The following is a 13,776-nucleotide window of genomic DNA, read 5'->3' as shown; positions in this document are numbered from 1 at the left end:
ATCTCACGTTCACGAACATCACTTATGTGGTGTGATGACCAACTGATTTGGAATTTAATAATCTCTGATGTGTTCGATGCAATGTCAATAGGCATCTCGAAATTTGTCCTATTTTCTCGATCCTCTTGGAAGATATACGTCAAATTATTATAATATTGAAAAGGCTTGTTCCGCAACCCTTTAGCATTGATTTTCTTCTCAACCTTGATATATTTGAACTTCTTATTCGAGTCGAAATCGCTGCAAAATGGTCCCAACATCTTTTGCGATGATTGTATATGTTTTCTTGTGACTTTTCACCCAATAATCTATCTGGGTGTCGCTTTGATATCGCAACCTAGTATTTTCTCATTCATTGATCGCTCTAGTTGTTGCAAATAACCGAGCTGGAACATCTCGTTATCTAATTACTATACACCCCTAAACTTAAGTCGCTACACACTCGACGAGTTTCACGTCCTCAACATTCATCTATATGTGTTTTATGATTTGTTTAACATTATCGACATTCAACGAAGAAGAAAGTATACAAAATACGACATGGCAATCCAACAAGAGATCGACAAGGGTTAAACTAGAAGGCTCCAAAAACCGGCAAAATCGAGAGGTTAGGGTTTCAGAAGAATGAAAGAGAAGAGAGAACGAACCCAAAACTCGGGAGTAAGGTGGAGAAGTGAAAGCGTTTTGCATGAGAGAGAGAAAACCATGACCTACAGGTAAAAGTTGAGGAAAAATGGAGAAGAGAGCGCACGTATCTCGAGTGAACGATCGAAAATTGAAACAACGTGTATGAGAGCGAAGAAATGAAGTACTATAGAACTCCGAGCATTGGAGTAAAGAAATACAAAGAGAAAAAGTTTTTCAGTCCCGAGTAATCGTGAGCCGAATAGTAGGAGTGAACATGGGTCGGTGACCTGAACAACCTGAATAGAGTTCTGTTTATTATATTAATAACTAAAATCTTATAAAGTTCAAATAGTAAACAACACATCACTAATATCCATTACAAACGTTCAGCACTGTCATCAGTAGGATAAAACTAACCTGTCTCATAACGGTCTAAACTCAGCTCACGTTCCCTATCGGTTGGTAAAAAGTCGATATCAAAGGATAAAAAAGCAACGTCGCTATGAACGTTTGGCTGCCACAAGTCAGTTATCCCTGTGGTAACTTTTCTAACATCTCTAGCTTCAAATTCCGAAGGTCTGAAGGATCGATAGGCCACGCTTTCACTGTTCGTATTCGTACTTTTTAATCCATTTAAAAGTAAGGTAGGGTCAGGTTGTAACCCTATTTTCGAATTAATCGAGTTGACTCGACCAAAAAAAATACCAACCACCCCATCCAAACAAATATTTAATTTTTTTTATTAGATAATGTGAAAATAAACATGAAAAACCGCTTCAAATAAATAGAAAACAAATCGGAAGAGGACAAGTGTCACACATTGAACAAATAAAATCCATATCTAATCCCAGCAGTGGACTAAAAGCATGGCGTCCCTCCCTTCACCCAGCGCTGTAATCCAGCGCCCTCGCTCATGGCGCTTCACACCATCATCACTCTCCAATGGTAATCTTCCTCGCCTTTCACTTCATGCGCCATTGTTAACTCTTATCATTTTCCTTCTTGACATTTCAGGAATCGCCATTCCTATCCGCACAAGGCTCCGTGTTTTCTGCTCTGGCAAGAACATTGACATTCCCGATCAAAAACCCTGGTAAATTGGCCTCTCTTTCTCTTTGCTTGTTATTCATTTCAATTCTATTGTTGCATCGTTGGAGTCCGAAAATTCAAATGCTCGTTCCTTCTGTTGGTTCTTAGTTGTTGGACTAGCGGAGTTAATAGACGAGAGATTGTGCTAGGAATGGGATTGACTGCGTTTTCTTTCCAAGAAGTTGTTTCTATTGCCCTAGCCGAGAGTGGTACCGATTTTACCTTGAGCGTGTTCTCTGAAATTACATTATCCCTCTTTGGTATTGTTTTTATTTGAAGATTGAATGCGTTCAGTTTACGGGTGATAGTTGTTGCTGAGGATTATCGGACGTACATAGATGAAGCGAATAAGTTCAGATTGGTGATTCCTCAAGGTGTATGGCTTGGCTCCATTGGCTGAGCTTTTTTTCTTGAGAATTAGAGATTAAACTGTATTAATTACTTGAAACTTGTGTGATTTATGCAGATTGGCAAGTCGGTAATGGTGAACCGAATGGATTCAAGTTGGTTACGGCTTTTTTTCCTAGAGAAACTTTGAGTTCCAATGGTATTGTTAGATCTTTTCTCCTTTTCTCTCCCTCGGTTCGATTTTGAATAGCTTGATCGACTGAAATTTGGTTCAGTCAGTGTTGTAATCTCGGGGCTTGGTCCTGATTTCACGAGAATGGAATCCTTTGGCAAGGTTGAAGAATTTGCTGATACCCTGGTATGACTTTCATATCAATTAGCAGTTTTTGAAATGAAAAAAGTGGATTTCCTTTTGCTGTTTTTGAACCAAACAAGAAAACCAAAACTGGTACTCTTTTCTTGAAGTTTCTTAAATAGAAAACGACAGCCAAAATTGAAGCCAAAATGGGGTCTCGTTCTTTGCTGTTCTTGAATGGAAATAGATAGCCTAAATCTGGATTTTCCTCTTCTCGTGATATCTCTTTCAGGTGAGCGGACTGGACAGAAGCTGGAAAAGGCCACCAGGTGTGGCGGCGAAACTTATAGACTGTAGATCATCTAAAGGTATGTGGCACATGTACAACCAGTTAACTCAGAATCTTAGCTGAAATGAAACTTAAAGGAAACTTGTTTACAAAACGTTGTAAACATGAAACTTACTTGAGAACCATAATAGATTATGCCCACCACAGGTTATTTTATTCTATTATGTGCGAATAAAGTTCCACCTTAATCGAAGAAGGGAGAGATTCATGGTATATTAAGAAACCAAAAGCAGAGCGATGAAAATTTATGCACAAAATAGACAATATCATATTAACGTAGATATATATGGAGGGTCGATTGTCATTATCTTATTCTATCGTTTTATTATATACTCGAATAAGGGAGAGATTCATGGTATATTAAGTGAGAACAAGGTCTTTTGATTGAAACCAAAAACAAAGGGATCAAGGTTTATGCACAAAATAGATAATATCATATTAACGTGGAGATATATGGAGGGTTGATTATCATTATCTTGTTCTATTGTTTTTATTATATAGCAGTTCCTGATGAGTCTACTATGTCTTCCTTAGTATGGTTCTAAAATTACATAGGCTTCTCGTCAAAACACAATGAAGTTTGATTTGAAAGAAAAAATCGCAGGGATATATTACATTGAGTACACGCTGCAGAATCCAGGTGAAGGCCGCAACCATTTATACTCTGCAATTGGGATGGCATCCAATGGTTGGTACAACAGACTTTACACCGTAACAGGACAGGTAGGTTGCTCGTAATCTCTATCAATGCACTTATTTTATTGAATGCATGATACTCGGTTTATTCTTTTATATCGTTCGACTTCTAAATGTATTGTTTTAGTAGCTCGATCTAAAAACCGTTCTAGTTCTTACTGTTAATTATTTATCAATCATTTGACAAAAATTATTGAAATGTCTTATGTTTTTCTAGGTGAGTCTTTAAATATAATATCCATCTAAATAAAATTACAAATTGGGTAAACAGACAAACAATGTTCATCTAGCATTAGAACACTTGCTAAATATATTCTAGTCTTTAATAACAAAATCCATTTTTTTCATATGAAATCTTCAAACATCATGACAATTGGTCCTACCATGTTATTTAAACAATAATTTGATGACATATCCATTTTATGATAACAAATTTGAGTATTTTCTGGTGGAATGACTTAGAAGTTAAGAATTATTTTAATATCTTGGATATATTTAGCTGTTTTTTCTTTTTGGTATGTTTACAGAATTTGTAATTTTATCTAGATTGATAATAGACAGCAAGAACTACAACGGTTTTTAGATCGAACTACTAAAATGATACATTTAGAAGTTGAATGACTAAAAAAACCGAAAGTCAACCGATATAAAAGTTGATCGAAAATAAGATGGTAGGAAATCTTTGTTTTGTTTTGATAATTGGTTTGATGTGTTGGACAGTATGGAGATGAAGATTCAGAGAAGTTTAGTTCCGAAATTAAGAAGGTTAGTGGGAGAGATATCCCAAACTCGTGCTCTTAATTTTCATACAATCTATTCTCAAAGTTCCTCTGAATGTTGGCTTTGTAGGTTGTCAATTCCTTCACTTTCATTTGATGATCCCACAGAACTGGCTTCCACTACAGTTATGTGGTTCAAGTTTTCCCTCTTTGCTTTCCTTAATATTTGCTTCAAAAAAAAAAAAAAAAAAAAAAAANAAATATCGGTAAAATATTAATGTCGATGATTTTTTTTTGTAATCTATTATATAAATAAAAATATTTATAATCAAGATTTAAATTAGCTAATAAACCTGTCACATTTTTTTTAAATAAATTTAAAACTTTGAATTATTTATACTCATTAATAGTTTTTTAAGAGAAAAATAAATTATTGTTCTCTAACTTTTTATTATGAAAGGTTGATGGGATAATTTTATATATATATTTTTTAATTATTAATTTCATTTTTTTTTCTGTTGTTGTTGTTAATAATAAAATATAAATATAAATATAAAAAATAAAAAAAATTATATTTATCCCCCCCTCTTGTTTCTCTCTCCCCCACCACTCTGTCGCTACACCGTCCATATAATAAATATAAATTTGCTAAATTCTAAACTAAGGGCTCTACCTATTAGAAAATTGTCGACCATCAAAATGGATGGAAAGAAAATTAAGTTTAAAACGGTTAGGAATCACTACTTGTTCACTTTCACCATAAACTCTCATGGCCTTTGGGCTTCTCAAAAGGTCTCGTGTCAATAGAGATAGTATTCTTTTGTTTATAAACTCATGATCATTTCTTAAATTAGCACATCTGAGACTCACTCCCAACAATCCTCTCCTCGATCCTCTCCTCGAACAAAGTACACTATAAGCCTCCCTTGAGGCTTATGGAGCTCTCGAACAGCCTCCCTTTAATTGAGACTCGACTCCTTCCTCTGGAGTCCTCGAACAAAGTACTCCCTTTGTTCGACACTTTAGTCACTTTTTTACTACACTTTTGAAGTTCACCATCTTTGTTCACGATTATATTGACATGACTAAGTTCAGGGCATGATTCTAATACGAGGAAGGAGAAATCTCACCTTATATTGAAAAATGAAATTAGTTATTATACAGTGAGTGTATGGAAATATGATGTATTTTAATTTTTTTAGTTTATAAATTTTTAAAATGGATATGTTCGGTTCAGTCTATAGTTTTGTCAAACACTAAACCAAACCAAACCAAATCGAATCGTGCACATCAATATGCTTGTATAGTTGTCCAATTTTTTTTTTGAATTAGCCTATCATTTGACTTTATTATTATTTGAATATCCAATTTTGTATGTCTTTTAATCTATAATTTGTCGTATTAAAACTACTTCATCGTAGAAAATTGTATTGAAAATTATGTTTCTATTTTTATTTTTATTTTTACTTTTACTTTTATTTTTATTTTTATGAAATCTATGGAGAGGTGAAAATGAAGAATTGGAGAAATAAAAATGATCTATTTATTAATAATATTATTTCACTTTTTACATGGTTTTTTCTGGAGGATTTTACATACTTGTCATTCTATTTTTTAAATTCATTATTTGTTATCAATATTTTTGTAGACAATATTTAAAATTATTTATGAGTCATTTAAATATTTAATTCTGTTTTCTTTCTCAATTTAAAATATTATATCTTTTTAAAAGACTAAACTAAAATATAGTATCTAACCATTATGAACATAAATAATTTGACTTTATTCTCCTATTTAACCAATTTTAATGTTATTTCATTTTGGCATCAAATAGCCTTTAAAAAATGTTATCAAATTTGGATACACGAGAAATTTTTTTGAACCAACACAAATTTTGAATTAGTTGGGTTGGTAATCTAGATGACTCGAATAAAGTTCACAATCCAACTTATTTTTAGGTCAGGTATCACGTCGTTCATTTTACTTACATTAATAACTAATATCTCATAACATAACACATTACAACGTTTGTTACCAACATCAAATATTTTTAATTTTCACAATAATCTTTAAGGTAAGGTTAGATTGGGTCGTGAACCATATTTTTGAATTGGTTGGGTTCACGTGACCAAAAAAGTTTCAAATGGTAAATCGAACCGACTTTTGGTTTTTGAAAAATTTAACCCAACTCAAATTGGAAAAAAAATCTAACTCAACCCAACTCGGTTTGGACTTTGAGCTGAACTCGAAACTATGTGTGGAGCTCTATCTTTACCTTGTCGGCCCTCTTTATTCAATTCATTGCATATTTTGAATTGATGACTTCGTTTCGATCTCTTCGACTGAACTTGAAGAAGACTTCAATCATTCAATCATTCCACTTTAGCTGAAGAAGGAATGAATCATCTCACTCAAAATTCCGGAGAATGAATCTTCTCTTTTAGATCTTGGCATTGGTAGAACTTGTCTTTGATTGGAATTTCGATCGAAAAAATGTTAGCCCAATTCTTCATATGTCTAAGAAGTCAAGAAAATCTCGACTAAAAAGCATTCGAAAGCATAAGTAAGTTTAGTAATTTCAACCCCGTAGTCAAAATAGTTCAAATTGCTCAAGTTATCAAGTCATATAAACCCTCGTACATATCTCAATTATATCAAGACGTTCAATACATGAAAAAAAAATTGACATTACATTCAAAAACACATGCCAATCAAGCCAAAATTTTAAATTTAAGGTTATAAGAAAGGATTATTTATCCTTTTCCAGCTAAGAAGTGTGGGCATTTTCAGATCTACCAGTCCAAGGTTGGTGGCATTTGGTAAAAAATTCATATCTACATGAACTTGCCAGTTTGGCAGCCATTGAAGCTTTCTCCATTTCTATTCTTTTCTTCCCCACCCGTCGCTGGCAGCTAGATCCACTCATGGGTTTTGAATTATTCGCTAAACAAAACAAGGCGACCCACTCGCCTACCCGTAACATGCTTCCCATTCTCATCAACAATGCTTTTTGTTGGCTGTAAGAAGTTTTAAATTAACACCCAATATTATATTTACTCCTTTTCTTGGGTGCCCAATTGTTTGTTCGCTCACATTGGTGTTTAAATATGTGTGTTCTTGCTGTTCTTTTTATATGCTCATAACCTGTTTGTTAAAATGCCTAGGAGACCAGAATATGAGTTAGCTCCATTCTATAGGCACTAGTAGGAGATAGGGAGAGTGAGCCATGTTGGAGAGGCAGGGCACATGCTAGATTGTTTACGAGAAAGATGGGAGGTCTTAGCGTGTGCCCTTTTTCTCCAACTTGGATTCTCTTCCTTTTGACAACAACTTTGAAAACTTAAGCTTGCCTCTACTTCTAATAAAGGGTAACTGTGTTCTATTTCTTCTTTGTTTTGACTTGAATACTTTAGCTGGTGTTCGGTTAAGTGTTTATTTCACCTTGATATATCTCATGCTGAAAATCATTGCTTCTCTAGAAGATAGGAAATTGGGGTTTGGTACTGCATTGTGTTCGTTGGTTGGGTTTGCGGTGTAATTGATGACTCGGTTAGTATAATTGTAACAGCCCAAACACACCGCTAGTAGATATTGTCTTCTTTGGGCTTTCCCTTTTAGGCTTCTTCTTAAGGTTTTTAAAACGCCTCTACTAGGGAGAGAATTACACACCCTTATAAAGAATGTCTCGTTTTCCTTCCCAACTGATGTGGGATCTCACAATCCACCCTCCTTCGGGGCCCAGCGTCCTGGCTGGCACTCATTCCCTTCTCCAATCAACATGGGACCCACCAATCCACCCCCTTTAGGGCCCAACGTCCTTGCTGGCACTCGTTCCCTTCTCCAATCAACGTGGGACCCCCCAATCCACTCCCCTTTAGGGCTCAGCCTCTTCGCAGGGACATCGCCCGGTGTCTGGCTCTGATATCATTTGTAACAGCTCAAGCCCATTGCTAGTAGATATTGTCCTCTTTGGGTTTTCCCTTTCGGGCTTCCCCTCAAGGTTTTTAAAACACGTCTGCTAAGGAGAAGTTTCTACACCTTTATAAAGAATGTTTCGTTCTCCTCCCCAACCGATGTGGGATCTCACAATCCACCCCCTTCGGTGCCCGTCGTCCTCGCTGACACTCGTTCCCTTCTCCAATCGATATGGAACCCCCTAATCCACACCCCTTCGGGGCTCAACCTCCTCGTTGGCACATCGCCCAGTGCTGGTTCTATACCATTTGTAACAGCCCAAACTCACTACGAGAAGATATTGTCCTCTTTGGGCTTTCTCTTTCGGGCTTCTTCTCAAGGTTTTTAAAATACGTCTACTAGGGAGAGGTTTCCACAGCCCTATAAAGAATGTTTCATTCTCCTCCCCAACCGATGTGGGATCTCACTCTCATTAGATTGTTTGAACTTTGAACACTTCTGATGGGATTTAGTATATGTTTAATTTATCTGCATGCTGAGTTAGAATGTAGAGGACTGAAGTGTGTTAACCATCTATATGTTGACCTGTTATCGATAAGAATGACCAAACTCCTGATAATTTATTGTATCATACAATTTACAGAGTTTGAATTTGCTGTTCTGGATTAACAACGGTCAAATCTATTCTCTAGAACTGATGCAGCAGACTCCACATGTACAAGCAAACAGGAATAGACTTTCTGCTTTATCCTGTCAATGGTTTCCCTTGAGTCATTATCTCCTGAACTCAAATTTCCTTTTAACTTCTCCAACCATTCATTGGCTTGCTTGAGCTGTGATAAGGCAACAGCAATATGGTTGCCCGACTCCGTTTGTTGCCCTGCATTGTTCCGACCCTTCTTGTCCTGTTTTCCGACACGAAACCCGGCATCCAATGCTTCCTCCAAGAAATTCAAAAACCATGATGTTGATTCCTTCAGCAAAACATCTCTTAGTAATTTGATCTCCTTTGCACCATCTCCTCTGGCCCATTCTTGTTTTTCATCCTCTCTTAATTCAATAGCTGCCTTTGCAGACTTTGGTGAAGCACTCTTTGACAGGAATAAAGAGGAAACTTTTGTGGACTTATTTGCTTCTGGTAGAGATGAGTTCATAGTCAAAAGAAGTGAGTTTTCCTTCACTGCATCGTTCGAATTCGCTTCGGAGATTAGCTGCTGCAGTGTGAAGAATTTGGTGAGAGGGAGTTGGGGATTCTTAGGTGAGGCTGATGAACACAGATCAGCAAACACACTGAAAAAAACATGATGGAAATAAGATTACCTTGTAAGAAATGGACTCAAATTTATATCCTGAAAACTTACCTGAGACATTTGGCCAAGGATGCTGCAGCCATTGCCTCTTTTTGAGCTTCCATTGCTACCATAGAAGCTATGTTTTTCCTTCTAAGAATCCTCTTGAAAAATCAAAAGTTCACACAGAAATGGAAAGGCTAAGAACATGGAAAGAGAAGAGAAAAGGAATGAGAGAAGGAAATGCATAATACTTTGACAGTCTCTGATGAATGAGTTTTATCTTTTCTGTAAGGTAAGCGATTTGCATTAGAAGTTTCCTGTTTGTTTGAAGTGCCTTTTGCAGGAATGTTCTTAGACGATGCAGCAGCCTCCTTGACACTGAACTGAAGGGCTTCTGCCTTTGAAGAAGCCTCATCAAGCCGGCTTTGCAGGTTTACTGCTTGCACCTATCAGTAAAGCACATCAACCAAGTAAGATGGTGTTCTAATCACATTTTTAGTTCATTCTTTAAACCGAAAAAATGGGACTGAAGTTATTTGTGAGATCCAACATCGGTTAGAGAGGAGAACAAAACACCCTTTACAAGAGTGTGGAAACCTCTCCCTAGTAGACGCGTTTTAAAAACTTTGAGGGGAAACCTGAAAGGTAAAGCCCAAAGAGGATAATATCTGATAGCGGTGGGTTTGGACCGTTAGAAATGGTATCAAAGCCAGATACTGTGTGATGTGCTAGTGAGAAGACTGAGCCTCGAAGGGGGGTGGACATGAGGCGATGTGCCAACAAGGACGCTGGGCCTCGAAGGGGGGTGGATTTGGTGGGGGTCTAACATCGATTGGAGAAAGGAATGAGTGTCAGCGAGGACGCTGGCCCCAAAGAGGGGTGAATTGTGATATCCCACATCGGTTGGGGAGGAGAACGAAACACCATCGTTTACAAAGGTGTGGGAAATCTTTCCCTACCAGATGTATTTTAAAAACCTTGAGGGGAAGCCCGAAAGATAAAATCCAAAGAGGACAATATCTACCCGTAGGAAGCTTAGGCCGTTACATTATTATTCTAATTCTTAGATTGAGCCTAAAATGAATGTCATGGTTAGTGTGATATATACTTGTACCTGACCACTTCTAGAATTCAACGACGAAACACCTTGCATATACCGCGACGAAACGTTTATCTTCTCCTCTTTGATCATGAATTTATGTCTCATTCTCTCATTCGATTTACCTCCACTCTTTCCTTCCTGATAATCTTGGACTAGGCTCACTGATGGCTCCATCATTTGCATAAGATCCTTCGGAGTCCCAACGAAAGGTTGTCGTCCAGGAACCGGTCGAATCCCAACAAGAACTGGAACTGGAGTTCCAGCTTCCATCTTATCAACATAGAAGAATTGGCCTAGTTGTAAGATGTTGTTCAAGATCAACTCATGATCTTGCTTGGACAATGAGACATAAGTAGAATGTGAAGAATCTGAAACTTTTAGAAAGAAGCCTTGATTAGGCCACAATTCTGAACCATTTAAAGCAGGTACAATACTGATAAGTTGTAATAGCACTGATCTATGCTCTCCTCTGACCTTCACATTGGTGTTCATACTCTGCAGAAGCTTAATTAATACTCCTGCTACAAGAAATGCCATTCTGAAACTTGGTCACTTTTGACTATGAACCCATAACTTTCAGCTCATTCAACCACAAAACCAAGACAAGAACAACAATGTTGAATGTTTGTGGTGAGAGAGAACAGTAGGTAAAAGGGAGAGTTTTCTGTCAAAAAGGAAAATGTTTGTGGGAATAAACCCTCCAACTTTGCATCAACTTCTCTTCTTGGCTTTAAAGCAAAGTAAGAATGTTTTTTTTTCCATGGTGAAATGTCATGTTTGCCCCCCATGTAGTAGGGTTAGTTGGAGGTTGAGATGGTTGCAGATGAGGGTAATATGGAAATTTTGTGTAGGTATCTTCTTCATTACTTTATTCATTTGANTCTTGTTTTTCATCCTCTCTTAATTCAATAGCTGCCTTTGCAGACTTTGGTGAAGCACTCTTTGACAGGAATAAAGAGGAAACTTTTGTGGACTTATTTGCTTCTGGTAGAGATGAGTTCATAGTCAAAAGAAGTGAGTTTTCCTTCACTGCATCGTTCGAATTCGCTTCGGAGATTAGCTGCTGCAGTGTGAAGAATTTGGTGAGAGGGAGTTGGGGATTCTTAGGTGAGGCTGATGAACACAGATCAGCAAACACACTGAAAAAAACATGATGGAAATAAGATTACCTTGTAAGAAATGGACTCAAATTTATATCCTGAAAACTTACCTGAGACATTTGGCCAAGGATGCTGCAGCCATTGCCTCTTTTTGAGCTTCCATTGCTACCATAGAAGCTATGTTTTTCCTTCTAAGAATCCTCTTGAAAAATCAAAAGTTCACACAGAAATGGAAAGGCTAAGAACATGGAAAGAGAAGAGAAAAGGAATGAGAGAAGGAAATGCATAATACTTTGACAGTCTCTGATGAATGAGTTTTATCTTTTCTGTAAGGTAAGCGATTTGCATTAGAAGTTTCCTGTTTGTTTGAAGTGCCTTTTGCAGGAATGTTCTTAGACGATGCAGCAGCCTCCTTGACACTGAACTGAAGGGCTTCTGCCTTTGAAGAAGCCTCATCAAGCCGGCTTTGCAGGTTTACTGCTTGCACCTATCAGTAAAGCACATCAACCAAGTAAGATGGTGTTCTAATCACATTTTTAGTTCATTCTTTAAACCGAAAAAATGGGACTGAAGTTATTTGTGAGATCCAACATCGGTTAGAGAGGAGAACAAAACACCCTTTACAAGAGTGTGGAAACCTCTCCCTAGTAGACGCGTTTTAAAAACTTTGAGGGGAAACCTGAAAGGTAAAGCCCAAAGAGGATAATATCTGATAGCGGTGGGTTTGGACCGTTAGAAATGGTATCAAAGCCAGATACTGTGTGATGTGCTAGTGAGAAGACTGAGCCTCGAAGGGGGGTGGACATGAGGCGATGTGCCAACAAGGACGCTGGGCCTCGAAGGGGGGTGGATTTGGTGGGGGTCTAACATCGATTGGAGAAAGGAATGAGTGTCAGCGAGGACGCTGGCCCCAAAGAGGGGTGAATTGTGATATCCCACATCGGTTGGGGAGGAGAACGAAACACCATCGTTTACAAAGGTGTGGGAAATCTTTCCCTACCAGATGTATTTTAAAAACCTTGAGGGGAAGCCCGAAAGATAAAATCCAAAGAGGACAATATCTACCCGTAGGAAGCTTAGGCCGTTACATTATTATTCTAATTCTTAGATTGAGCCTAAAATGAATGTCATGGTTAGTGTGATATATACTTGTACCTGACCACTTCTAGAATTCAACGACGAAACACCTTGCATATACCGCGACGAAACGTTTATCTTCTCCTCTTTGATCATGAATTTATGTCTCATTCTCTCATTCGATTTACCTCCACTCTTTCCTTCCTGATAATCTTGGACTAGGCTCACTGATGGCTCCATCATTTGCATAAGATCCTTCGGAGTCCCAACGAAAGGTTGTCGTCCAGGAACCGGTCGAATCCCAACAAGAACTGGAACTGGAGTTCCAGCTTCCATCTTATCAACATAGAAGAATTGGCCTAGTTGTAAGATGTTGTTCAAGATCAACTCATGATCTTGCTTGGACAATGAGACATAAGTAGAATGTGAAGAATCTGAAACTTTTAGAAAGAAGCCTTGATTAGGCCACAATTCTGAACCATTTAAAGCAGGTACAATACTGATAAGTTGTAATAGCACTGATCTATGCTCTCCTCTGACCTTCACATTGGTGTTCATACTCTGCAGAAGCTTAATTAATACTCCTGCTACAAGAAATGCCATTCTGAAACTTGGTCACTTTTGACTATGAACCCATAACTTTCAGCTCATTCAACCACAAAACCAAGACAAGAACAACAATGTTGAATGTTTGTGGTGAGAGAGAACAGTAGGTAAAAGGGAGAGTTTTCTGTCAAAAAGGAAAATGTTTGTGGGAATAAACCCTCCAACTTTGCATCAACTTCTCTTCTTGGCTTTAAAGCAAAGTAAGAATGTTTTTTTTTCCATGGTGAAATGTCATGTCTGCCCCCCATGTAGTAGGGTTAGTTGGAGGTTGAGATGGTTGCAGATGAGGGTAATATGGAAAATTTTGTGTAGGTATCTTCTTCATTACTTTATTCATTTGAATTTACAGGTCGGGAAGCCATTGTCAAAAGGTAAAGCTATTGAGATGTCACTTTTCTGTCAATCATAAAATCTAAATACATAACGTTATTTGTTCCCATGTTGATACGAGCCCACTGTCGCCCCAGAATGAAAGGGGCGATCTTGTAGTTCTTGATCTGCAAAGATATATTGTTAGGGCTCCGTTTTATTTTTCTATTGAGGCCGAACCCAAACCTGTGC

At 37.5% G+C, this 13,776-nt stretch overlaps 2 protein-coding genes across 2 annotated transcripts; one reads left to right on the top strand and one right to left on the bottom strand.

Moving 5' to 3' along the window:
- The first annotated feature begins 1,426 nt into the window (after positions 1-1,426).
- On the top strand, positions 1,427-4,355 carry LOC111805285 (psbP domain-containing protein 3, chloroplastic). The gene is made up of 10 exons (XM_023690278.1): positions 1,427-1,572; positions 1,642-1,720; positions 1,825-1,925; positions 2,025-2,090; positions 2,183-2,263; positions 2,340-2,422; positions 2,652-2,727; positions 3,313-3,431; positions 4,125-4,169; positions 4,254-4,355. The coding sequence occupies exons 1-10, from the start codon at positions 1,494-1,496 to the stop codon at positions 4,278-4,280; spliced, it is 756 nt and encodes a 251-aa protein (XP_023546046.1). The 5' UTR covers positions 1,427-1,493; the 3' UTR covers positions 4,281-4,355.
- A 4,274-nt stretch (positions 4,356-8,629) lies between these two features.
- Positions 8,630-13,776, bottom strand: LOC111805541. The gene is made up of 8 exons (XM_023690651.1): positions 12,688-13,776; positions 11,825-12,019; positions 11,643-11,734; positions 11,310-11,571; positions 10,445-10,981; positions 9,582-9,776; positions 9,400-9,491; positions 8,630-9,328 (listed from the first exon to the last, which is right to left on the bottom strand). The coding sequence occupies exons 1-8, from the start codon at positions 13,210-13,212 to the stop codon at positions 8,704-8,706; spliced, it is 2,523 nt and encodes an 840-aa protein (XP_023546419.1). The 5' UTR covers positions 13,213-13,776; the 3' UTR covers positions 8,630-8,703.

The sequence above is a fragment of the Cucurbita pepo genome, chromosome LG11 (genome assembly GCF_002806865.2).
Source record: "Cucurbita pepo subsp. pepo cultivar mu-cu-16 chromosome LG11, ASM280686v2, whole genome shotgun sequence".
NCBI lineage: Eukaryota > Viridiplantae > Streptophyta > Magnoliopsida > Cucurbitales > Cucurbitaceae > Cucurbita > Cucurbita pepo.
This window is presented reverse-complemented; position numbering and strand designations above follow the sequence as displayed.

Excerpts from the sequence above, each read along its gene's own strand:
- LOC111805285 (XM_023690278.1), top strand. The coding sequence starts at position 1,494 with ATGGCGTCCCTCCCTTCACCCAGCGCTGTAATCCAGCGCCCTCGCTCA. Across the intron at positions 2,423-2,651 it reads AAGAATTTGCTGATACCCTG|GTGAGCGGACTGGACAGAAG; the intron begins GTATGACTTTCA and ends TATCTCTTTCAG. Across the intron at positions 3,432-4,124 it reads TTTACACCGTAACAGGACAG|TATGGAGATGAAGATTCAGA; the intron begins GTAGGTTGCTCG and ends TGTGTTGGACAG.